The sequence below is a fragment of the Neoarius graeffei genome, chromosome 8 (genome assembly GCF_027579695.1).
Source record: "Neoarius graeffei isolate fNeoGra1 chromosome 8, fNeoGra1.pri, whole genome shotgun sequence".
NCBI classification, from domain to species: domain Eukaryota; kingdom Metazoa; phylum Chordata; class Actinopteri; order Siluriformes; family Ariidae; genus Neoarius; species Neoarius graeffei.
Window position 1 is genome coordinate 47,365,422 of NC_083576.1, and position 27,212 is coordinate 47,392,633.

The following is a 27,212-nucleotide window of genomic DNA, read 5'->3' on the forward strand; positions in this document are numbered from 1 at the left end:
AGTTTTTAAAGTGAATGTAATGCTTTAAAATGAATATATATCATTAGTAACGACCAAAATGAATTAATAAAGAAATAATATTTGTTATTTTATAATCGAGCGCAAAACTATGAATAAATCGCGGATTCCGGATCCCGGAAAAAAGCAGCCTTGCCTCAGGTCTAATCTCGCATGACGTCATGTGTGGAACCCTGGTTTTCTCGATCATTTCGGTTCAGCTGACTCCGTGCTTGTTGACTGACTGAAACTGGATATTGTTGTTGGAATCTTACAAAAAATAACGATGTGAAAGCGCTGCGCTGTGTTTGGATGCTCAAATCCATATACAACAGGACATTTCAGTTCACGTACACTACCGTTCAAAGTTTGGGGTCACTTTGAAATGTCCTTATTTTTGAAAGAAAAGCACTGTTCTTTTCAATGAAGATCACTTTAAACTAATCAGAAATCCACTCTATCCATTGCTAATGTGGTAAATGACTATTCTAGCTGCAAATGTCTGGTTTTTGGTGCAATATCTCCATAGGTGTATAGAGGCCCATTTCCAGCAACTCTCACTCCAGTGTTCTAATGGTACAATGTGTTTGCTCATTGCCTCAGAAGGCTAATGGATGATTAGAAAACCCTTGTACAATCATGTTAGCACAGCTGAAAACAGTTGAGCTCTTTAGAGAAGCTATAAAACTGACCTTCCTTTGAGCAGATTGAGTTTCTGGAGCATCACATTTGTGGGGTCGATTAAATGCTCAAAATGGCCAGAAAAATGTCTCGACTATATTTTCTATTCATTTTACAACTTATGGTGGTAAATAAAAGTGTGACTTTTCATGGAAAACACAAAATTGTCTGGGTGACCCCAAACTTTTGAATGGTAGTGCATTTCCGAGAAATGACCTTAATCTATTCATCAGTTCATCAAGTGTTCATCACCACCAGAACGAGCACATGGGAATTATTGGAGCAAAAACGAAGCCCATTGATTTTAATAAATGACGTTTGATCTGACATTTAGACAGTTTGTCGATTCCCCTGTTATTGCCCACTTCATATTTTCTTTCGATACGTTTTAAAGATTGGATTTCTGCATTTCTTGAGGTACATGTAAATATTTTCCCTGTATTTTGCAGCGACCAGCTTCGAATAAAAATCCACAAACCAGTCTGTATTTCCAATTCTCTCTAGCTGGTGGTGCGCTATCGGCGCTGAGTGAACTGGCATCTGTTTCTCATTTTTGGTGCTCGAACAGAACCATTTAGAATATCTTTGATAATAATCTGCCCCTTCATCCGACATATAAGAATCCCAGTCACTATCAGAATTCTCTCCAATGCGTGGTTTCATATCTAGACTGGTCTAACCACTGCTGCACGCAGGAACAAAATTGATATCTGGATGGTTACACGTGACGTCACACACCCCTTCGGGATCTTCCGGTTCAGTCTCGGCAGATTCCGTGAAAATCAGCTGATCTTATTGATTTTCCATCAATTTATGGCCTTTTGGATCAGCTATGGTTTGAAAACGCATGGTCAATCAACATAATGATTACTTTTGTACAAGTTAAAAAGTGGGGTTTAGGGACATTACATTCACTTTAAAGGCTGGCTCGAGCCATGGCTCATATTAAAGTTTTCAGTGAGCAACGCTCCTGCGAGGGTTTCGGAAGTGAATAACGGGCTGAGGCAGGGCCATACTGGGCCATACCTGGGCTGGTTCAAAAGGGCTTAGTGAGAGAGAAAAAGAAAGCACAACTTTATTCATCACACATTTGTGAAATTTCCTCTCTGCATTTAACCCATCTGAAGCAGTGAACACACACGTGCGCAATGAGCACACACACATACCCAGAGCAGTGGGCAGCCATGCTAACAGCGCCCGGGGAGCAGTTGGGAGTTAGGGGCCTCGCTCAAGGGCACCTCAGCCCAAGGCCGTCCCATATTAACCTAACCTGCATGTCTTTGGACTGTGGGGAAACCAGAGCACCCGGAGGAAACCCACGCGGACACGGGGAGAACATGCAAACTCCATACAGAAAGGCCCTCGCCGGCCGCTGGGTTCGAACCCACAATCTTCTTGCTGTGAGGCAACAGTGCTAACCACTACAACACCATGCCGCCCAAGAAAGGGGTGCTTGTACATTTTGATGTGGCTGGGACTTTGGGTGGCCGAGTTATGAATTTTTAAAGTCGGGCCCCTGTTTCACAGGCCATGTTACGACATAATGTATTCGCCCAGTGTAACATTTGGAAGAATATTAGAAGTAGATTAGACCTAGCCTGGGCCCGCCCATCCTAAGTGTGATGCAACTCGAGGGCCTGTTGTGAGCTTAGTCTGGCCAGGCAAGCTATCTACAGCTCTTCCAAGCTCGTGAAAAATCGGGCAACTTTGAGCATCTCCAGTGGCCCTGGGTAGAGGCGTGTTCAAGGCAGTGACGTAGTAGAACTGCGACCGGAAGCCATAGATTGTTTACAGAATCTATGCCGGAAGCGCTTCATTCACTAGAAACATTACGAACATGGAGCAGCGGCAAGCCTTCGACACAGCGGTAGATGCTGTATTGAAAGCATTCAACGGGAAGTTCTCATTGAAAACGGAGCAAAGAGCAGCCCTGGAGGTATTTATTGAAAGGAAGGCCGTTTTCGCCTTGCTCCCGACCGGCTTCGGTAAGAGTTTAATCTACCAGTTAGCCCCGTTGCGTCACATACGTCAGAGGAAAGAGTGATGTGATTGGTTTAAGCTTCGTCACAGCCTTTTCTGGCTTCGACCAGTAGCAAACAGGCATTTCAGGGAGGCGGGTCAACCACACACTTTGGGAAACGGTTGGGCTTAATATCTTTGCCAGACCAAATGCTCGCAGAGCTTTGAAGTCGCGTTAGCCAGACTAGATTAGACCCATATCTTTACAATTTTTCATGGGCCATCCGGTTTGATGCTTTTGAAATACAGACAAACGAATGCGAAAATGACCGGTAAATGTCCGCCGGTCCAGTCTCATTTCCCACACTGTCATAGTGTTGGAAAATGGACTATATATGAAGTGTAATATGCATTCATTTGATTTCACTGAAGCATTTAAAAAGTAAATAGAATACAATTAAAACTAACTGGCTTATCTGTTTTTTAATTTTTTTTATTTTACAGTTAATATCGCAGCTCCCCAGAGCACACCGCAACGTGTTCCGCTACCTAATGGCCTTCCTGAGGGAGCTGCTGAAGCATGCAATCGACAACAACCTCACTGCCAACCTCATCGGTCAGTCAGCAATTCACCCTTGTGCGTGCGCACACTAACTCTTCAGCAAAGTTTTTCACTTTCATTTCTGTTATTTCTGTTTCCTTCTTCCAGCTACCCTCTTTGCAAGCCTTCTCATCAGGCCTCCGCCGAACCTCTCGAGCAGGCAGACCTCAAACGATCGGCAGAGGGCCAACGATTTCATCTTGGGCTTCCTGATGGGCACTGATGAGGACTAAAGAGCTTCTGAGACATCACGGGTCATAACCTTTCGTCCAGGTGCACGCGGCGCCCTGGTGATGGCAGAGAGATTGTATGCGTGTGTGTGTGTGCATGCACATACTCCGAAGTGTGTGCTTCTATATGCGCACAGATGTGTGAAAGTGTTATTAGACAGCCCCACCTGCACTATCATACTTATTTGGGGGGAAAACGGCAGCATCTTTTTTGTACAAATGCTGCGATTGGGTCTAATTTTTTATTTTTTAAATTAGAGCCTTCTCTATTACTTAAACGAAGCAGTTTCAGGTCGAACTGGTGTCGCTCTGAGAGTTACGGCTCCGTATTATTTGGCCTTGAGGCCCTTATGAGGATTTATGTCCGAACCCCGTCCCCCCCCCTTCCAGATGTTTTGCTTTTCGTATAATTTAATGCCAAAACCAAAAAACTGTTGTGTTTGTGTGTGTGTGTGTGTGTTACATGCATCAGAAGAGAGCCAATGACTTATGAATTAACTTGTACACTAAATACATCCAGTAAGGAAACTTTTGACTGCTGCAACAGTGTTGAGGCACCTTTTCATTTTTGCTCCAATCCAGCTATCAGTGGACCGTGTGAGTTGACCCCATGTAACCAGTGAGAGACTGTCCCTCCCGAAAGGTGACTCTGACAATCGTTTGCCTTTTGAAGGAAGTCTTTCTGTGGCAGTGAACCTGAGTCACCGTGGTGTTTATCCGTTGTAGAGTAAACATTATATATATATATATTTTCACCACCAGATGATACTGGGAGTTTTTCAGCGCTCAGTAAAATTCCCTCCTCAGTCATTGGAATTTTAGTTTTAGACCCATCTGTCCTAGTCGATCATGTTTCACTGTCAGTGCCGCTTTAATACCGTATCTCCTCCTCCTTCGCTGAACTCAGTGCTGCTAAACATCGTGACAGCGAGCCTGGATCTTCACGCTGTGCTTCAGCAGAACACTACACTCCCGAGTGCTGTGGTGTATGCCGGTTTTATTTGACTAACTTTCAGCATGTTTCTGAAGGTTCATGTGAAATCCAGCTTTCATGGTTTTCAAAGTCATGTCTAGTTGATGTCTTACCTGATGCAAGTGTGTAGCCTTTTTACATGCTGTGTTGTTGTTGTTGTTGTTTTTTTTTCTCTTTGTGTTGTCTTAACTTTCAACATTGGTGCAAAAACGTCTCCTCTTTTCTTCTGTCGATCACGTCTGTACAGGAACCTAAACCATGCAAACCGCATACAGTACGATAAGCATCATGGGAAGTTTCTTTTGTACCCTTACTAGAAATGTCGACACCCTAATAGCTTCGAGAGGTATCGCTTGAACCATTTACACATACTGTAAATAGTTCACTAATCTATATAAGCTATCTTTCATCAAGGCCTTTTTCTGTATTCCAGTCCATACCTAAAACCTGCGTTTAGCTTCGTCATGAAATATTACTTACAAGTATAGATCCTCTACAAATCCAAATATGTAAAATGTATAAAGAACTTGCAAATGTAGATGAATACTGTTAATGACCTAACCAGAGGTTTACTGAATCAGTGCCTAAGATGAAGAGGAAGTGAGGAGATCCATTTGACTTGATTTGTATACACACTCGGTGTAGTTTGACTCATCACTGGGTTTGTCCCGTGCTGTGATATTTACGGGTTACAGGTCAGGGTTTCCGTAACATGGCAAAGTATTCTGCTACGTCACATCAGTCAAAAACCAGCTCGAACAGTTCGACCTGTTGTTCCTGAAGTTAACCATGCAAGACGCTTACGGTATGCCTGCTATGTTCGAACAGGAAACCGACTACTCAAAATGAGTCACTGATTTTATCAAAGGATGTATTCGAGGTGAAACTCGCTCTCTTTTCACCTTCCTCGTGTCCACAGCTCAAATCGAAAGTCTTAAAAGATGCTTATGTTTTCAATTCATTCATCATGACACTATAAAAATGACCACGGACTTAACGCGCCTACTTCAGACTGCCTCAGACACAGACGTGCCGATCTCTCTGCTGTCTGACCAATGATTCATGTCTGGCGTTTTTATTAATCTGTGTCTGTGGAAAGATTTAGTCACCCACAACACTAAGGCCTCTTATTTTTTAACTTCCTCTAAAACAGAGCTTATAAGTAGATTCCTGAAAATGGCCCAGGAGTCAACTTCTGCTTTCCTCACAGAGCACTTGGTCAGATTTGCCAGCGCATGACGTCTCTGGATAGGAGACGCTCTAGTGCTCAGTGATCCGAGATTCCTGATGAACTGTTAATTCAATGGAAGGCTACTTACTTTTACGATGGTTCCATTCCTCGTCCTCTTCCTCAAGCAAACTCCCTGGGAAAATGTAATCGGACGTTTACTGTCTTGTGTTCCATTTCTGTTTTCATGTGATGGGTTCTGCACTGGTTTGTCTGATAATTATATATATATTACAACAGAACACTTGCACATCCCTCATTTTTTCTCTTTTTTGGTACTTTTAACTTATTTAATGTTAATAAAATATTGAAACCTGACATTATGGTGGTTGAAGTCATTTGAGTTCATGCATATCGATTGGTATCTGTTTGCTGACACACTGGGAGTTATCATTTAAAGTTGCTAGCACAATATTGCATTAGGTCAGGGGTTTTCAAAGTGTGGGAGAGTCAGCCCCCCCCCCCCCCCCCAAGAGAGCAAATAAACAGCAGCACCCCCCCTTACAATTTTTATTGTTGCTATACTTAATGTTCCATTCGTATTTTAAAAAATGGTTGTACACATTTTAATTTTTTTTATTTTAAACATATGAGCTTTTTTAAAACCTCTTTTTTTTGCACATTTTTAAAACCTCTTTTTTTACAATTTTAAACATCTGTGCTTTTTTAAAACCCCTTTTTTTTTTTTTTACAATTTTAAACATCTGTGCTTTTTTAAAACCTCTTTTTTTTACACATTTTAAACATCTGTGCTTTTTTAAAACATCTTTTTTTTAAACATCTGTGCTTTTTTAAAACATCTCATAGCATCGTTAGCTAGCACCTCTTGGCAGACAACACACTGCGGCAGTGGAGCATCTTCAGATCCAGTCCATGAAAATCCAAACTTTAAATAATCGTGGTCATACTTCCTTCTTTTTTTTTTTTTTTTGCTTGGCCCAGACTCTGTCTCCTCACTCACTGTAGCTTTAGGTACTAAAAATCGATCCATTTTGTCTCTGGCAAAGGCTAGCTGAAGTTTGCTAAATGTCTGCAATAGTAACTTATTCTGGTTTATTTTTCCTCACGTTGCGCTCCCCCTGAAGAACTCTGGCGCCCCCTAGGGGAGGCGCACCCCACACTTGAAAAGCCCTGCATTAGGTTATGAATTTTATGCTTTTAGCTGATGATCTCCTATGCTTTTTATCCCCCACTGGCCGAAAGGCCCGAAGGGGGATTATGTCGTGGCGACGTCTGTCCGTCCCGGGAAGGGTGCTCACCTTCTGAAATCAACTCCTCTTAGAGTTTTTGGAGGAATTTCACCAAACTTGGCAGGATTCTTTGTTATATGCCGGTAATACACATATTGTAACTTTGTTAAATTGGGTCGCATTTTACCAGAGTTACAGCCCTTGATTAACAAATTTATACTTTGACAATTTCATGAAGGTGTGTTTTCCTTCTGACATCAACTCCTCTCACAATTTTTGGATGAATTTCTCGAGGCTTGACGTATATGACGGTAATACGCAGATTGCGATTTAATTCTGTTTGTGAAAATTTTCCCAGAGTTTTGACCCTTGATTAAATAACTTCTACTTTGACAATTTCATGAGGGTGTACGTTCTTCTGAAATCAACTCTTCTTGCAATTTTTGGAGGAATTTCACCAAACTTGGCAAAAGGCTTTGTTATATGACAGTTATACGCAGATTGAAATTTGGTTTGATTTGGTCAAATTTTACCAGAGTTATGCCCTTGATTATGAACAAACTTGTACTTTGGCAATTTCATCAAAGTGTGCTTGCTTTCTGAAATCAACTTCCCTCACAATTTTTATCCCCCGCTGGCTGAAAGGCCCGAAGGGGGATTATGTCGTGGCGATGTTCGTCCATCCCAGAAAGGGTACTCACCTTTTGACATCAACTCCTCTCACAATTTTTGGAGGAATTTCACAAAACTTGGCAGGATTCTTTGTTATATCAGGGGTCAAAATTAAGCATGTACCGACGGACATGGGCAAGTCATTCTCATACTCGGGCAACAATAAAATTATCACTAGTCGTCCGTCTAACAACTGTGTTTGTCTATTTTACCAAGAAAAATTAAGTTGTTGTGATTCCTAACAGAAACAGAACGAAAACTTTATTTTTCCCGTCTTCTCTTTCGTTCGTCCTTGACTTTGGTTCGTTGCGGTAGTTGACGCTTCCATTCGCGAGATGGCGCTACATGATATCATGATTATTCACACGAGGCGCCACTGTCACGTAGGCTAGAACGAACGAAGCGTCTTTTTTGACTGATTTTTCATTCTGACTTGATCAGTTACACTTGACCATGATGACATGATGTTTTCTGACTGTTTAACATATTTAATAGAAGATACTAGTAGTTATACCTAGTTGTTTTACTGTTCATCATGATGAAATAAACACCAAACACATATGAGTGTTATAACTTTATTTCTATCAATCAGTAATCAAACAATGGCAAAACAAGTTGAAATATTTTATTGCATACTCTATAATATACATCCAGATTGCTTTTTATGCAAATTACTTACCCAATCAACCTGCAAAAAAGTAGGGCAACTGATACATGCATGCGGGCAAGTAAATTTTTGGGGTTGGTTGCCCTGAGGGCAAGTACATTCAAAAGTTAATTTCGACCCCTGTATGTGTCGGTAATATGCATATTGCAATTTCGTTCAATTCGGTCGCGTTTTACTAGAGTTATGGCCGAGTTACCAGCGGGGGATATTGTGCTCTCAGAGCAAGCTTGTTTTGTTTTATCATTAACGTATATCAGCATACGTTGTGTTACAGCTAGCAGTGGATTTCAGCAGTGTTGCCATCATATGTGTAGCTTCATACTGTATGTGTCCGTAAGAAGAGACTGAGTCTTTTCTTTGGAGGCTCAAATTATTGAGCTAGAAGAGACGTCAGTAGCCAAACCAATCCGCTCCAGCTCTAACAGTCTCAACTATCCGTCAGACTTCAGCCTGGAGGCTGTGATTTAAAAGGCTGTGCAGAGAAAAGGGGTTTCAAGATACTAGCACTAGACCACGGGCGATTGCTCTAAGACAACGAGGGAGGCTCAGCCTCCTCTAAAAATGACGAACATCGTGTAGGATGAATTGCGCTAGGCTTATGTTATAGCCGACCTTATAACATTGCTATTTCAGATCCAGAATCATAGAAATATATGTGCTCAACCCAACTACAGTGCGAAATCATTCCGTTATAACTTTCCCCAGTTCACCTAATGTGTGCGTGAGTTTTTCCCCCTCGTGACAGCGCGATGCAGCCCAGCCTCAGTGCACTTCAGTGACATTTTGGAGCTCTGCGCTTTTCAATCTCAAAATGCAAGACGGTTATTGGACAAATACTGCGAAAATGCCCGCCCACCGGACTCCGAGCCTCACAGTGGGAGGGACATGGCAAAGCTTTCCGCGAGGAGACTGGTGATTGGTGAAAGCGGCCGGATATTTTCTTTGATTGACAGCTTGTTTCAACTATAGACAGGCAGCGGTGAATCTCAGTTCAGTCCCATGCGGATTCGCAAGTGCTGTGGTGTATTGTAAGAGATCAGCTTACATTTCGATTTCATTCATTACACACGGTTTCTACCAGCTTTTTTAGTTTGTATATATTTTCATTGTAAATAGTGTTGTCAAGTTTGCTATCTTAGTTCCAGAAATTTTGTTTATTTGAGTGACTGAACTTGAGGGGGCTAGTCAGCTAGCAAGAAAGCTGCGCACGGATGCCAAGCATTGCTGATTTAATTTTGGCGAAGCCATTTGCCAGTCTTCCTTTCGAGGAAAAAATTTAAATTAAAGAGCAGGGTAGACCAACACCTCAAACTGACTTGGTGAAAAAGGTAGGGAATAATACTCGTTCCTTTCAGCTCTCCTGGTACGAGAAAGTGAATTGGCTAACAGCAAGTGACCCACATCAACAACAGTAAATAGGCTACTTTAGTAATATGTCATGGATGGACCAAAAATATAGAATCTATTTAAAATGTTTATGCTGAGTATATTATATTGGAATATATATTTCTCTGGATATGAATTAAACACCGCTACAATTTGGAAAACATTCTTAAACAAAAACACAGCCGAGAACATTTCACACTACAGACCTGGATTAAAAGTGAAGGGTTATCTAAATTGTCAATAAAACATTTCTCAGTCAAAATAAGTAAAATATAGGGAAAGTGTCATTGAATGAAATGTGTGGCACCCAGCTCTATGTTTGGCTCCCCAAGGTCAGTGCTTGTGCCTATTCCAGAACACTCTGCTGTTACTGCTGAGGTTCCTGACAAAGAGCTGCTTTCAATAATGATCAATTTTTAAACAACATGCCACAATTTTAAAATATAAAATGTTAAAATATACCCCCCCAACACCACCATCATGTATATTGGACAGTAGGCTAATGGACCAAAAGAACCTGTTATTTCACAGTTTGTGACCCTGCCAACAATCAGCCAGATCAGAGGCAAGAGTATGGGCAAAATTGATGTGTTTTTTCTTTTAAAATCTGGAAATATCGTAACCGACCAGCCTCCCCTGTTTGAAAGACTACCAGCTGCCACTGCACTAGACATACCAAATATTTGTCATTTACACATTAAATCGGTGGACCTTCACAGTTTATGGACATGGGCCAGTAATGTAAAGCATAATATTGCTTTATAGACAATTAAAATATTGTCACTACCTGTGCATGACCTGTGATTTAGTAAATGCAGTCAGGCAATGTCATTAAAAAAAAAAGTTGAGCTGATTCAGTTCGAAACTAGACCTTATATGGTTCTCTCTTCTCTATTAGAGATGGTAATGGGTTTGAACATTGTTGCCATGGCAGGCTTGTTTCTCCTGTGTAAAACGTTTAGCTTCTGATACCATTCCTATACTTAGCCTGCTCTGCGCTCTGTGTGAGATCCCTCACGTGCGTGTGACATTCTTAACCCAGAAGTGTATAAAGTCTCCAGGATGATGCAGTGGCCACCACTTTGTCCAGCTGTTGTGTAGCTTTGGAGCAGCCATGGCCATGCTGAGAGTGTCCTCATATCGCAAACTGTTTGAGGCGGAGCATCAGAGACCAGCTTCATGGCTCAGTCAGCGCTGTGGAACCCAGATCCTCCCCTCTTCTGCCAGGTCAGACTGACATACCAATACTTCGCAGATCCTCCGATATACTGAAGATATGGATTTCATATTGTAGCATTTACGTTCAAGATGAATAGAAAGGTGGCTTCAGTGATTTTTAAGGATGTGTGCATGTGTTCTTAATATTATATAAGGCAGGGGTCTCAAAGTGGAGTTCAGGGATGCCAAGGAGAACTATTTATTTATTTATTTAAACAGTGATGGGAATCACAACCCACCATTACTAAAATTGTTACTGTTGAATTCTTGAAGTTACAGTGGTGCTTGAAAGTTTGTGAACCCTTTAGAATTTTCTATATTCCTGCATAAATATAACCTAAAACAATATCAGATTTTCACACAAGTCCTAAAAGTAGATAAAGAGAACCCAGTTAAACAAATGAGACAAAAATATTATACTTGATAATTTATTTATTGAGGAAAATGATCCAATATTACATATCTGTGAGTGGCAAAAGTATATGAACCTTTGCTTTCAGTATCTGGTGTGACCCCCTTGTGCAGCAATAACTGCAACTAAAAGTTTCTGGTAACTGTTGATCAGTCCTGCACACCGGCTTGGAGCAATTTTAGCCCATTCCTCCCTACAGAACAGCTTCAACTCTGGGATGTTGGTGGGTTTCCTCACATGAACTACTCGCTTCAGGTCCTTCCACAACATTTAGATTGGATTAAGGTCAGGACTTTGACTTGGCCATTCCAGAACATTAACTTTATTCTTCTTTAACCATTCTTTGGACGAATGACTTGTGTGCTTAGGGTCGTTGTCTTGCTGCATGACCCACCTTCTCTTGAGATTCAGTTCATGGACAGATGTCCTGACATTTTCCTTTACAATTCGCTGGTATAATTCAGAATTCATTGTTCCATCGATGATGGCAAGCCGTCCTGGCCCAAATGCAGCAAAACAGGCCCAAACCATGATACTACCACCACCATGTTTCACAGATGGGATAAGGTTCTTAAGCTGGAATGCAGTGTTTTCCTTTCCTCAAACATAACGCTTCTCATTTAAACCAAAAAGTTCTATTTTGGTCTCATCCATCCACAAAACATTTTTCCAATAGCCTTCTGGCTTGTCCACATGATCTTTAGCAAACTGCAGACGAGCAGCAATGTTCTTTTTGGACAACAGTGGCTTTCTCCTTGCAACCCTGCCATGCACACCATTGTTGTTCAGTGTTCTCCTGATGGTGGACTCATGAACATTAACATTAGCCAATGTGAGAGAGGCCTTCAGTTGCTTAGACGTTACCCTGGGGTCCTCTGTGACCTCGCCGACTATTACACGCCTTGCTCTTGGAGTGATCTTTGTTGGTCGACCACTCCTGGGGAGGGTAACAATGGTCTTGAATTTCCTCCATTTGTACACAATCTGTCTGACTGTGGATTGGTGGAGTCCAAACTCTTTAGAGATGGTTTTGTAACCTTTTCCAGCCTGATGAGCATCAACAAGGCTTTTTCTGAGGTCCTCAGAAATCTCCTTTGTTCGTGCCATGATACACTTCCACAAACGTGTTGTGAAGATCAGACTTTGATAGATCCCTGTTCTTTAAATAAAACAGGGTGCCCACTCACACCTGATTGTCATCCCATTGATTGAAAACACCTGACTCTAATTTCACCTTCAAATTAACTGCTAATCCTAGAGGTTCACATACTTTTGCCACTCACAGATATGTAATATCGGATCATTTTCTTCAATAAATAAATGACCAAGTATAATATTTTTGTCTCATTTGTTTAACTGGGTTCTCTTTATCTACTTTTAGGACTTGTGTGAAAATCTGATGATGTTTTAGGTCATATTTATGCAGGAATATAGAAAATTCTAAAGGGTTCACAAACTTTCAAGCACCACTGTATTTCCTGGTCATTTGAATTGAAAGGGTTTAATCCGAGCCTATAAGGCTCTAATAAAAAGAGAAAATATTATTATATGTATTTAAGTAGTAGAGCGGTGGCTACAATTATCGACACCTTAACGAGCTTTTGTCCGTTGCAAAAGTAGAAACGACTTTCAATACACAAGTTGTGCATGAATAATTTACTCAAACTCGCACTGGGAAAAAAAATGAGTTGATTCCTGATTACTTGGTGTATCAGATCACGTGACACAATTATTAACATCCAGATTATTTATAAAATAATAATAATCGGTATGTGGTATTAAGTTAACAAAACGGTTTTTATTTCAAATGTGTTTTACATAAACTTGTATTTAGTCCAAAATATCTTTTAAATAAATATATCGATGTCGGTGTTTACGTAAATGAGGAAGTAATTCTAATGTTTGTCAACAAATGAACTGATAATGTTGAACCTGTGTCAGAAAATCTTTTTGTTCCACTTTCGAAGTATTTTCGTAGATCACATTTTGTTAATCATTCGCTGTTGTTTGTATTAATTTCTAGTTTTGTAGTTTACCGATAAATATCAACAGGCCATTGACGTTGTAACCACATGAAAATCCAGGTCAAAGGTCACGTCATTCCTTGAACCTAAAAATAAAAATCTGAATGGAATATAAAAATGTGAATATTTCAAGCATGTAATTTTTTATATGCTCGGAATTTAATTCTGGTCTAATTCTATTTATTGCAATAGGATTCCAAATACTCTATAAACATTCCATCCTGTTATGAATCAGAAAAAAATGATTATAAATCACAGCACTTTTCTTTTTCTTCTTTTTTTTTTTTAAAGTACTTCATCTACTTCAACAATGTTATACAAAGATCGATCCATAATGGTTGTAAATGTCACTTAATTCCACAGGGTGTCGATAATGGTGGACACCGGTGAAAATGATCACTATTATCGACACGTCACGTGATTCTCAAACGTGCGTTTAGATACAAAATGCCGACTGTCAAATGAAAGCGTAAGAAACAAAGTAGGTTTCGACAAGGAGATCATGAAATACGGTGAATTTGAGAAGTAAAAACATGTCCATGATCTTTCCACCATGCTTACCTGCGATCATAACGTCTGGGTTTTCCTCAAATTACTGATCGTGTGAAAAAAATTCCATCTCAGGTAGCGAGCTGTATCATCAGACGACAAGATCAAAGGACGAGGCGGGTCTTCCGGTTTGATTAATTAACCAATGATAACTGTTGTAACTGAAACTCAGCTTTATTGGTAAATCTGAAAAGGTGTCGATAATTAATTATGGACTGTCGATAAATGTAGGCGCTGGTCTATTCATGAAATAAGTCTCTACAGAAGTGGTCCCGGGACACAAGAAGTTTGAGAAGAATATAAGATGTCAGAATTGCATGTTTTAGAACATCATTAGAGGGGGAAAAAACCCACAACAGTCTGTAAGCATCTTTGGAAAATGGTATTTGCTGGATGTGAAGAATCAGCGAAGTTCTCCTAGTCTATTTAATCTCCATTATTTAGTCCTGTGCTAAGAATAGTGAAACTTCAGTGGTTTTTAGCAATCCAGTTTCATTCTGTCCGATCAGCGGAACCGAGACGAATGTTTAGTGCAGAGTCACGAAATTATGACCTCATCTATTTCACTGGTAAGCATCCGACACATTAGTCATGCCAGATGACATGATTGCTGGAATATCCCTTCACCTCGTAGCATTTCCTTTTATGCTGTTTTTGTTTGCCTGTGGTTTCAAGTCAAACATCATGAGAAAGATGAAAATCTGTTTGGTAGGGGTGGATTTTCCACGATCGACTGGCCTGAACCAGACTTCTCTGCAGCTCGAGCTTTAAACAGAGAGGGTCTGATGCGTTTCTCCCAGGAGCGCTCCATAATCGCCGCCCTGAACGATCGTCTGGCGGTTCTTATCGACATGGTGAGACTGGGAGAGGTGGCACTTTGCAAACGGGCACAGAATACCCGGGCACGTGTTAAATGCTTTACACATAACATGACCTCATTACTCTTCTATTTAGCACAAAAAGCTTATTACGCATTTATGAAACTAGTAGCTGCTTTCTGGTCGACCCAACTGACTTAATTCCATACCATTACTCTGATCCTACTGATTACTGAGTCCATATTTTTCATATCCCCATGACAGATTGTTAATGAGTTTAGTGTTCGAAGACTCCGCAGTACTTGTCGCTTTATATTTTATGTCTGTGTCAGGTACGATGTCTGGAAGAAGAGAATGAGTCTTTGGAGGCTCAGGTTATTGAGATGGAAGAGAGATCGGCAGCCAAGCCAACCCCCTCCAGCTCTATCAGTCTCAACTGTCGCTCAGACTCCAGCCTGGAGGCCACGATTGAGAGACTGCGCACGGAGAAGGTGTTTAAATATCCCAGCACTAGACGTACCAAATATATCAGTGACACATCAGATCTGTGGACTTTCATAGTCTATGTTCATAAAGCATGGGTCAGTAATACAACACGCATACTAAAAAGGAGCCGATTCCTGATTACTTAGCGTATCAGATCACGTGACACCGTTCCACAATTATCGACACCTTTGTCCACAGTTATCGACACCGTTCCACAATTATCGGCACCCAGATGATTATTTATTAAAAAAAAAAAAAAATCAGTATATGGTATTAAGTTAACAAAACATAGTTTTTATTTAAAATTTGTTTTACATAGTCTTATATTTAATCCAAAATATCTTTTATATAACTATATCGATGTCGGTGTTTACGTAAATGAGGAAGTAATTCTAATGTTTGTAAACAGACGAACTGATAATGTTGAACCTGCGTCAGAAAATCTTTTTGTTCCACTTTCGAAGTATTTTCCTGGATCACATTTTGTTAATCATTCGTTGTTTGTATTAATGTCTAGTTTTGTAGTTTACCGATAAATGTCAACAGGCGATTGATATTGTAACCACATGAAAATCCAGGTCAAAGGTCGCATGTCATTCCTCGAACCAAAATATAAAACGTCTACTGATATTGTAATCCGTGGTAGATATTTACAACAAACTGCAAAGAAAAAAAAAATCTGAATGGAACAGAAAAATGTGAATATTTCAAGCATGCAATTTGTTATATGCTCGGAATTTAATTCTGCTCTAATTCTATTTATTGCAATAGGATTCCAAATACTCTATAAACATTCCATTCTGTTATGAATCAGAAAAAAATGATTATAAATCACAGCACTTTTATTTTATTTTTTTAAAGTACTTCATCTACTTCAACAGTGTTACCCAAAGATCGATCCATAACAGTTGTAAACGTCACTTAGGGCCCGTTTACACGAGGACGCTGTCGGGTAAAAACGACTAAATATTTTATCAGAAGTGCCTTTTGTTTACATGAGGACGGCGTTTCCGAGGCTGAAAAACGGAAAAAATTGAAAACGCCTTCCAGAGTGGATAAGTTAAAAACGGCCCCCGTTGCATATCCGTCTAAACTACCCAATACGTGAAACTCTGCTCGGATCTGCTCACGTCGGGTACGCGTTTACGTCATACATATGTCATATACTGCACATGCCAGCCCGGGAAGTAAGAAAGTAAGTAAAAAAGTAAGAGCATGTCTGATTACATCGATCCAACGGACCTTCAAGCTGCTCTGTGTTTTAATGCAGTAGATGTGTTTTCCTGCTCACCCGCCCGGCTGGAGCTCCTCAGTTTGGTGTCGCCAAGTTACCCACACACGCACGCGCGCCGCCTATTCAAGCCGCTCGTGAAACCATAAACCTGAGACTGAAAACAAAACTAGCAGCCGAACGGGTTTATTTTGCTGAGATGGACACTGCCTTTTCTCTTCTTCACCGAAACAAGAGTGAGTGTTACTTAATAAAGGCAGATTAAAAGAGTTTCGGTTTGCTCCTGCTCCTCCCTCGAGCGCTACAGTACCTCAGCCGGACCGGTGTTCTGTAAAGTTATCCTAGCAAGTTCGCATACAGACCGTTTTATTATTCAAAACAAGTCATTACAAATTATTTGACTCGGCCAAAGACTCGACCAATACGCACAAAACATAAAAATCGTCAAATGTGTGAAATTCTCACCGATTTTCTATCAGCCCAGCTGATCGGTGGGACAAAACTACTGTTGAATTTTCCTACCCTCCTGGATTTCGCGCATGCGTAGTAGGCTTGGTAGGATAACTTGACAGAACAGCGGTGCAGATGTGCAGATCAGACAAGACAGAAGACGTTGCGCATGCGTGCAGACATAGCGGAGACATTTATGCGTCACCGTATAGACGCAGATTTCCTCCTTGAAAACGGTCGTGTAGACGCGGAAAAAAGTGAGAACGAAAACGGACTTTTGCGTTTTTGTTTTATACCGTCCCCGTGTAAAGTGGGCCTTAATTCCACAGGGTGTCGATAATGGTGGACACCGGTGAAAGTGATCACTATTATCGACACGTCACGTGATTCTCAAACGCGCGTTTAGATACAAAACGCCGACTGTCAAATGAAAGAGTCAGAAACAAAGTAGGTTTCGACGAGGAGATCATGAAATACGGTGAATTTGAGAAGTAAAAACATGTCCATGATCTTTCCACCACGCTTACCTGCGATCATAACGTCCGGGTTTTCCTCAAATTGCTGATCGTGCTGAAAAAAATTCCATCTCAGGTAGCGAGCTGTGTCATCAGACGACAAGGTCAAAGGGCGAGGCGGGTCTTCCGGTTGATTAATTAACCAATGATAACTGTTGTAACTGAAACTCAGCTTTATTGGTAAATCTGAAAAGGCGTTGATAATTATGGACTGTTGTTAATTGTCAACGCTGCTTTATAGCTTTTATAAACGATAAAAATTTTTGTCACTACCTATGCACCAGATTGGGAAGTGTTCACATAGTAATGGAACTGGAGGATGTATATTTGCCCCACACGAATGTAATCCGTGCAGTCAGGCAGGAAACCTCATTTAAATAAACCTGTTGAGCTAATTCAGTTCAAAGCTAGGTCTTATATGGTCCGTTCTTCTCTATCTGTTTTCCTCAGGATGAGATTCTGTGTCGCAGAGAAGCGCTGACGAAAGACCTGCACGATATAAAAATAAAGTATGATGAGGTCGTGAAGCAACGGACTCACTTCCAACTGGAACGCGAGCATGTTGCCATGGTAATGCCATAAAGGTCTATGGAGCTGAACAGTGTCCTGACTGTTATCCTTTTTTCATTTCTTCTCCTGTTCAACAAAATTGTCACTACAACAGCAAGCACCCCTGTGACATAGGCACAACACACACACACACACACACACACTACAGCAGAAATGAGGAAAATGCAGCATGAACCATTAAATTAACCCATCACAAATAGTTCAGTATTTACATATTTTGTGTATTTCCACACTTTTCTACCACTTCTCCTGTTTTTTTTTTTAATTAAGTCAATTGTTATATTGTCATGATTTGTCTCTTCCAGAACTGTCACTGATTTATTGTGCATTTATTGTAACTATAAACAAAGTCTACAGTCCAGACCAGCAAAATGTATATCAGAATATAATAAGTAAAAATATAAACAAAAGGTGGGCGGCACGGTGGTGTAGTGGTTAGCGCTGTCGCCTCACAGCAAGAAGGTCCTGGGTTCGAGCCCCGGGGCCGGCGAGGGCCCTTCTGTGTGGAGTTTGCATGTTCTCCCCGTGTCCGCGTGGGTTTCCTCCGGGTGCTCCGGTTTCCCCCACAGTCCAAAGACATGCAGGTTAGGTTAACTGGTGACTCTAAATTGAGCGTAGGTGTGAATGTGAGTGTGAATGGTTGTCTGTGTCTATGTGTCAGCCCTGTGATGACCTGGCGACTTGTCCAGGGTGTACCCCGCCTTTCGCCCGTAGTCAGCTGGGATAGGCTCCAGCTTGCCTGCGACCCTGTAGAAGGATAAAGCGGCTAGAGATAATGAGATGAGATGAGATAAACAAAAGGTCTAAAATGTCTGGAGGCGTCAGTTAGTGGACGTCAGTCCGGTTTGTGAGAACAGTTTAAACAAGCCTTCTCATTTCATTATCTCTAGCCGCTTTATCCTGTTCTACAGGGTCGCAGGCAAGCTGGAGCCTATCCCAGCCGACTACGGGCGAAAGGCAGGGTACACCCTGGACAAGTCGCCAGGTCATCACAGGGCTGACACATAGACACAGACAACCATTCACACTCACATTCACACCTACGCTCAATTTAGAGTCACCAGTTAACCTAACCTGCATGTCTTTGGACTGTGGGGGAAACCGGAGCACCCGGAGGAAACCCACGCGGACACGGGGAGAACATGCAAACTCCACACAGAAGGGCCCTCGCCGGCCATGGGGCTCGAACCCGGACCTTTTTGCTGTGAGGCGACAGCGCTAACCACTACACCACCGTGCCAAACAAGCCTTCTGTGGTGCTTTATTATATTTTCCAGTAGATGGCAGCCTCTACATCCAGATCAGTGTGGAATGACATCGCCCTGCCTCTGAGAAGAAAATTAGTGTGTGTGTGAGAGAGAGAGAGCCAAACCGGCACAAAATCTGTTCTAGAGAGCGTTGATTAGCAGTCCCATGCTGGCTCTGGGCTAGCAGCCATGTTGAAACATGAGCCACTGTGTTCATCGAACATCTCATCACTCCACACATGTCTCTTCCAATAAAAGAACAGATGTGGGAAAGCTGCTACAATGCTTTATAATTCATTCATACAGGCTCTCATCTCTCACTGCCAGATGCTATACGGTGTGCTTGGCTGGACTGAAATCTGAATGGAGAATGGCTGGGGGGGCGGGAAGCTGCTATAAAACATAGAAATAGAGCGTGAGAGACATGGTGGGCTCAAAAGGAAATGGGTCAAAAACTGAGATGGCAGGTTTTTTTTGTGTGTGAAAATAGTTAAATCACTGTGTGAGTGCTCGCATATAGCCTCCAAACCCAAGAAGCACAATATATCCTTTTTAAAATGAATCTTTTCATGACAGTTAAACTACAAGTCCAAGGCTGTCTATGGAACATTGTTCTCATCTCATTATCTCTAGCCGCTTTATCCTGTTCTACAGGGTCGCAGGCAAGCTGGAGCCTATCCCAGCTGACTACGGGCGAAAGGCGGGGTACACCCTGGACAAGTCGCCAGGTCATCACAGGGCTGACACATAGACACAGACAACCACTCACACTCACATTCACACCTACGGTCAATTTAGAGTCACCAGTTAACCTAACCTGCATGTCTTTGGACTGTGGGGGAAACCGGAGCACCCGGAGGAAACCCACGCGGACACGGGGAGAACATGCAAACTCCACACAGAAAGGCCCTCGCCGGCCACGGGGCTCGAACCCGGACCTTCTTGCTGTGAGGTGATAGCACTAACCACTACACCACCGTGCTGCCCGGAACAGACATTGTTTTTCAGTTTATTTATTTTTTTAATAATCGTGCCGGTTTTATGTGACTCTCTCCTATTTGGTGCCAGCATTTAGCTGAAAGGCAGTTGAAATATGGCCACAGAAGAGACAGGCAGGGTATCATATGGAGTTTAGCCTCAGACAGCTTAGAGCTGGAGGAAAAGTGTGTGCTCTGCCATCAGAGTCCAAGCTTCCTGTGGTCCGTCGCCACTCTGGCACATTCATATGTAAATTCACTCATTCAGAGTAATTGAATTCTTCACCAATTAATCAGGCACCCTGAGAAGCCCGGATGAGCTAAGTGAAATGGCACTGTTTCGCAGTACCGCTTCTGCCATTCAAATAGCTGGAGAAGCAGTAAATCCACTCGAGTTTCACAACTAATGCCCCAAATAGTACGCTGAAACCACATGCTACCACACTAAATAGTATTTCCACATAATTTACCGTCTATTGAAGCTACACCGACACTTCTCACTATGTGGTATTAGCATCGTCAGTGTAAATAATTAGTTAAAATAGTATGCTACAATGGGTAGACTGAGGCTGAGCCATTATTACTGAGCCCATGACGTATTGTTTTTGGTGGGGTTTGTTTGTTTCTTTAGTTAGCAACATTACAGGAAAACAGCAGGACCAATCTTCATGAAACTTTCAGGATAGATAGGCACTGGTCTCAAATAGAACCTCCAACATTTTGAGGGTCATCCGGTCAAGGTCACCAAAAAAGTTCAAAATCTTTTTTTTTTTCCGCGATAGCTTCCTTCATATTCATCATATTTACTTCAAACCAATTCCAAAATGTTCATCTTTCAATTCTGCTTCCACTGATATGCTACATGATGGGGTATCTCTCATAGCTTTCTTAGCAGTTGGGGGTCAAATGTCCCGGGGGGGTGTCAAGTTCATTGATAAAATTTACATATTTTCCATTATAACTCAAACGGTGAGAGATGTTTATCATTATCAACATATAGGAAGTCATATATGGGCTTTGATTTGGCACCATGACCTTTAACCTTGTTACTTGCGAATATTGGAGATTTTTGCAAGTATGTTGATCTGTCTGTTTGTTGGTGGGTTGGTTGGCGCTCTAGTGTGATCATTTCTTGACCCATCTTCACCAAAATGCACAGGACAACTCACTAGGGTCACACAAAGACATCATTAGTTTTTGGTGAGTCAAGGTCACCGAGGTCGAATATTGTAAACGCAGCTAATCAGCCATAATTTCCGTTTCTTTGTGATTTTTCACAAGTATCATTTGTGTGTCTGTCTGTTAACAATCTAGTGTCTAGACGGTTGCACCGATTGACTTCATATTTTCCGGTTAGGTGGGCAATGGTCCATAGATTACCTGGTTAAATTTTGGGCGTAATCGGGTGAAGGTTAAAGTCACCAGAAAGGTCAACCTTTCGGTCAAAATAACATTTTCCATTATAACTCAAAAACGGTTGCCGATAGACAGACGTTTACTATTATGAGCATATGGAGCTCTTGCAGTCACGTGACCGAATCCCGGCTGGAATGTAAACAGCCGCCATCTTGTCGGTCAACAACACAGCTGAATACTGCTGCACTCGTATACAAAATGGATCAATTTCAACCGACGGACTATATGGCTCATTTTTCTAATGAACAGATAACTAGATATATGTCTAAAATAAACGACCTACAGATTAGTGACCCTTATCGATTACTGGACGCACTGTAGTTTTCACTACCGTGTCAGTGGATATTGAACTGCCAGAGGTGGAATACCCAGATGTGTATAATTACCTCATTAACTTTCCCTCGCTGTTCAGTGGTGAAGCACTGCATGCTTATAAATCTCTGGACAGTTATCTTTACAGAAATTCAGTATTTGTCAGCCCCCCTCAGATGTGGCATCTTGTAAACAAGAAAATAACAATTCTCATTGGATGGGTGAGTCACTTAAGTATTGAGTACTAGTACTGATACTAGATATATCAGTAGTATCTAGTATAGCACTGACCAGCCGATTATGGTTGAATATTTTATATTATCAGTTAGATCAAGTATCAGTAGTCTATCACTATTACTGTATATATGGTATACCTGATAGCAGCAATCCATTTTGTACGCCTGTCAGGGTCCCGTGGCAGCCTATGAAACTTTCTTCCCGATTTCTGACCTCTCCTGTTGTGGCATTTATATGCCATACAACTCTCCGGCATTGTGGCATGGTAATATTTGCAGATTTGGGTGAAAAACAACGAAAGTCAGTGTCGGTAAATTGCGATGGCAGAAATATGGCATTTGACCGACAAGATGGCGTCTGTTTACAATCTGGATCGGCTGTGACGTCACATGCAAGTGGACTATAGGAACTCCCACATGGCCTTTCATTTGGCACCATGATCTTTGACCTTGACTGATCTTGAAAGGTCAAACTCAAGGTCACGGATTTTCAGAAGGCTGTAACTTGAAAACGGTTGATGGTAGACAGATATTTACCATTATCCACTTTCTAGGAAGTCATATATGGGCTTTCATTTGGCATCATGATCTTTGACCTTGAATGACTTTGAAATGTCAAACTCAAGGTCACGGATTTTCATAGGACTATAAACCTGACAGTTGATGATTGAGAAATATTACCATTATCAACATATAGGTATAAAATAAGTGCTGCCGGGCGAGATTTGTTTTGCCTGGCAACACTTGTTAATGCACTATCTTGACATACTGTAACCATACTGTTTTTATACTGGCTGTGAAGCGCATAGTTTGATAATATGTGCTGCCCTCTGCAGGAGGTGGATACGGTGACTGCTGACTGCTTGGCACTCAGAGAACAAGTGGCAATCTATGAGGAGCAGTTATCTGCCATGAAGCAACAGCATGAGTTGGTAAGAAAACACTGACCGTATCTGTATCCTGAGAATTCCCATGCTCTTTTTCTTTATACACAGTTCTCTCGTGCAGGGGTTCTCAACCTTTTCTACTTTAAGGCCCACCTATTCTTACTTGTAACCAGTTGAGGCCCATTAAAAAAGATCCCCAATTATTTTGGCTCATTGATTCTATTAGAATCTAATAATCTATTGTAAAGTGTATTAATGGGATGCGACATCACGCCCTGTTACAGATGGGAGCCCAGGAATTAAATAAATGCAATAAAACACACTGTTTTTAATAGTAGGTATTGTATTTAAAACTGTATGGATGTGCCAGAAGCCAACATCAACCCATGTATGCAGGGCATTCTCATTCAAAAGGGATTAATGATCCAAAAGTGGAGTCTGGTCCATTAACACAAGAACTTATTGCCATGTTTGTGTTCAGCAAACAAGCAAGTTATTAAAACCAAGAAGTGGATATAGAAACCACTCAATGGGATTAGATCCTTACACGCTAACAAAGAAGGATTTTTTTTTTCCTATGAGTTGGAAAATTATCCATCTGTTGAGTTCCCCGACATCTCAAACTACCTGGTGCTGCAGACATCGTTCTACACGGACACACAGATGAAAACCTGGAAGAGCATGGAGATGTACGACTTTTTAAATGTGGCTGGGTTAAATATCTGGGGATCAGGACACTACAAGGTAGACGGATCTAAGTGCAGGAAGAGTGTTTATTAGCAAGCGTGATATTTATGAAAACAAAACAAACGAAAGCAGAGTATTTAAACAGCGTCATAAACATGGCTAGAAACCAACGTGACCATGATAATGATAATACTTCGCAAAGCCTCTGTGAAAACAGCGTCCATATCTGCACGTGCTGATTGCACTCAAATCAGTATCCGGTGTTTCCTATAACAACCAGGTCCCAAGACCGCACACACAGCCACTCGAGCTGCACCAGACTCAGGTGCACAATGGCGCGATAGTCAAGTGTTCGCGTGCTATGTGACCACAACTTATAGCTCACGTGTATATTGTTACCAAAATGCCTCATTTTCATTGATAACCCATCATAAAGCATCACAAACTGGAGTGTGACCATAGCTTAATGAGGGAGATGTGATGTCGGATACAACCCAGGTGGGGTGGGGGTGGGGGGGATTCGTGGCCCACTAGATGGCGCTTCGGCCCAGTGGTTGAGAAACACTGCTCTGTTGGAATTTTCAGTGCAGTAGTGTTGCTTTTAATGGTGCTCCTATTTTGCTATGTAGCAATAAGAGACCATATTGCACATACATCTTCAGTAGATTGCTAATTGCTGCCAAGAAAGCACATTTTTCAGACTATCGTTTTACCATCAAGTCATGCATAAGTATTCACCCCCTTTCACTTTTCCACATTTCCAGTGTTACAACCTGAGAATCAAATGGAATTGAGATTGTGTTGTATTTTAAGCTTGCTAAAGAAAGTTTGTATATTGTTTGGATCTTTTGACAGTAGTTGAGTTTATGACCCTGAATGTATTGCGCTGCTATGCCCACAAGATTAAAAGGCTGGGGTTATTGAGCTGGTCCTGACCCATGGGCCGCATGTTTGACACCCTGATCATTCCAAATATATTAACCCTTCGTTTCTCAGCAACAAAAGTCAAAATATTACAAGCAATAAGCATCCCATTCTATGAAAACGATTTGTCATTTTGTGTCGTTTACGTTCATTATGCACTGTATGTTGTTTAAACTAGTAAGAAATAGGTACAGTTGTGGTCAGAAGTTTACATGAATGTCATCTTGGATATGAATGTCATGGCAATATTTGGGCTTTCAGTCATTTCTCTGAACTGTTCTTTTTCTGTGGCAGAATGTACAGCATACAGCTTTAATTAAAAAACTTGTCCAGGGTGTACCCCGCCTTTCGCCCGTAGTCAGCTGGGATAGGCTCCAGCTTGCCTGTGACCCTGTAGAACAGGATAAAGCGGCTAGAGATGATGAGATGAGATGAGACAACAACTAGAATTTGGTGCCCAAGTTTTAATTTTCTTTGGGTTTTCTGAAATCAACACAGGGTCAAAATTATACATACGCTCACTCAGATTATTAATTCAGAGGTGCTGAAACTTTCAAAATGTCTCTCATCTTGCCAAGGCCGAAGTCTCTTAACTTCCTGTTAGTGATCATGATTGACTACAGCTGGTAGCTTCTCTGTGCCTTCATAAAAAGGGTTTGTTTACAGCACTCATTGGATTGACCAACACACAGTAAAATGGGAAAGTCCAAGGAGCTCAGTGCAGATCTGAGAAAGAGGATCGCAGATATACACAACTCTGGAACGTCTCTTGGAACCATTTCTAAACAACTGCAAATTCCAAGATCAATTCAAACAATTGTATGCAAGTTATTGTGAGGTGAAGTCACTTTGCCAAGCCACTTTGCTTCAAGAAAACCCAAACTGTCACCCTCAGCTGAAAGGAAATTGGTTTGGATGGTCAGGAACAACCTGAGAACCACCATGGCACAGCCCTGCCATGAACTGGAAGCTGATGGATCACTGTCTACAGTTCAGTGAGTTCTACATCACCATGGACTAAGAGGCTGCTGTCCAAGAAATAACCCCCTGCTCCAAAACTGACACCTTCAAGCTTAACTAAAGTTTGAAGCTGACCATACGGACAAAGAAAAAGCCTTCTGGAGGAAAGCTGTATGGTCAGATAAGACAAAGATTGAGTTGTTTGGCCACAATGACCACCATGTACAGAGGAACACTGTACCAACTGGTGGTGGTGGTAGGATCATCATGCTCTGGGGCTGTTTTGCTGCCAGTGGAACTGGTTCATTGCACAAAGTAGATGGAATAATGAAGAAGGAGGACTACCTCAGAATTCCTCAGCATAAACCATCAGAAACTTGAACACGACTTGGGACTTACAACAGGACAATGAACCCAAACACACATCAGAGCTGGTTGTGGAGGATAAAGCAGGCTAACATTAAGCTTAAAACAAGTCCTGACTTCAACCCTATTGAAAATACTGTATGTGGACCGTGCCAAGAAAAAAAAAATTAATTGAATTCTACCATGAAGAGTCCAACCAGAATTCTGCCAGAAGCTTGTTCATGGTAAACAAAAATGTTTGGTCAAGGTGAGTCTTGCGAAGAGACATTTTACCCAAATATTAGGTGTGCTGTATGTATAATTTTGACCCCGTGTTAATTTCAGAAAACCCAAAGAAAATTAAAGCTTGTGCACCAAATTCTGGTGCTTTTTTTTAAATTAAAGATGTCTGCTCTACATTCTGCCACAGAAAAAGAACAGTTTAGAGAAAAGACTGAAAGCCCAAATATTGCCATGACATTCATATCCAAGATGACATTCATGTCACTGTATGTAAACTTCTGACCACAATTATAAGTCAAGGCATAGTCGGATTTTACATGGCATTTTGGTGTATAGTGGGATGTAAGACAGCTCATTAGACACACATCCATTGATGCTGTTAGCACACACTATTAAACTGACATGTGAGGGAGTGAGGGAGAGGCAAATACCAGCCAAGACCTGGCCGTAGAGGGTTGGATGTCACAGATGATTGAGCTTTGGCTCACATAACAACAGAGGCTTTGAAAGTCTTTATTGTCTCTGTCCTTGCTATTCTTTCTTGTTGTCTTTATCTTAACCTTTCTTTTTATACATTTATTTTGATGTAAACCATATTCTCTCAATCTCTCTATACTCATCACATCTATTCTTCTCTACCCTCACTGCTTTTCCTCCAGGAGGTGATAGATAAAAAAAAAATCCAGGCATGAGAGCTCAGGACAAAGGGAGGCTCGAAGCAGAGAAAACTTAATCATGATGTATTTTTCTTCAGTTATCTCATGTTTAACACACTTCCTCATAGCCATGCTCGCAGTTCATGGACTCGTGGAGTATTAAATAAGGACAGGCATCTCCGTATCCAGTGGTGCTTGAAGGTTTGTGAACACTTTTAAAAATTTTCTGTATTTCTGCATAAATATGACCTCAAACAACATCAAATTTCCTAAAAGTAGATAAAGAGAACCCAGTTAAACAAAAGAGAGAAAATATTATACTTGGTCATTTATTTATTGGGGAAAATGATCCACTAGAGCGGCGTCTACAATTATCAACAGTCCATAATTATCGACACCTTTTCAGATTTACCAATAAATCTGAGTTTCAGTTACAACAGTTATTATTGGTTAATTAATCAACCG

General features: G+C 41.3%; 2 protein-coding genes across 2 annotated transcripts in view; both read left to right on the forward strand.

The window, feature by feature from the left end:
• Positions 1-5,987, forward strand: part of ocrl (OCRL inositol polyphosphate-5-phosphatase) — a 138,318-nt gene extending 132,331 nt beyond the window's left edge. Inside the window, exons 22-23 of the mRNA XM_060927699.1 lie at positions 3,142-3,253; positions 3,347-5,987. Coding sequence (XP_060783682.1) covers positions 3,142-3,253; positions 3,347-3,471 — 237 coding nt within the window. The 3' untranslated portion in view covers positions 3,472-5,987. The remainder of the gene's footprint in view (positions 1-3,141; positions 3,254-3,346) is intronic.
• Positions 5,988-10,681: 4,694 nt separating this feature from the next.
• Positions 10,682-27,212, forward strand: part of vimr2 (vimentin-related 2) — a 43,631-nt gene continuing 27,100 nt past the window's right edge. The window contains exons 1-5 of the mRNA XM_060926917.1: positions 10,682-10,811; positions 14,500-14,641; positions 14,938-15,096; positions 17,738-17,857; positions 22,882-22,977. Of these exons, the coding sequence (XP_060782900.1) occupies positions 10,699-10,811; positions 14,500-14,641; positions 14,938-15,096; positions 17,738-17,857; positions 22,882-22,977 (630 nt within the window). The 5' untranslated portion in view covers positions 10,682-10,698. The remainder of the gene's footprint in view (positions 10,812-14,499; positions 14,642-14,937; positions 15,097-17,737; positions 17,858-22,881; positions 22,978-27,212) is intronic.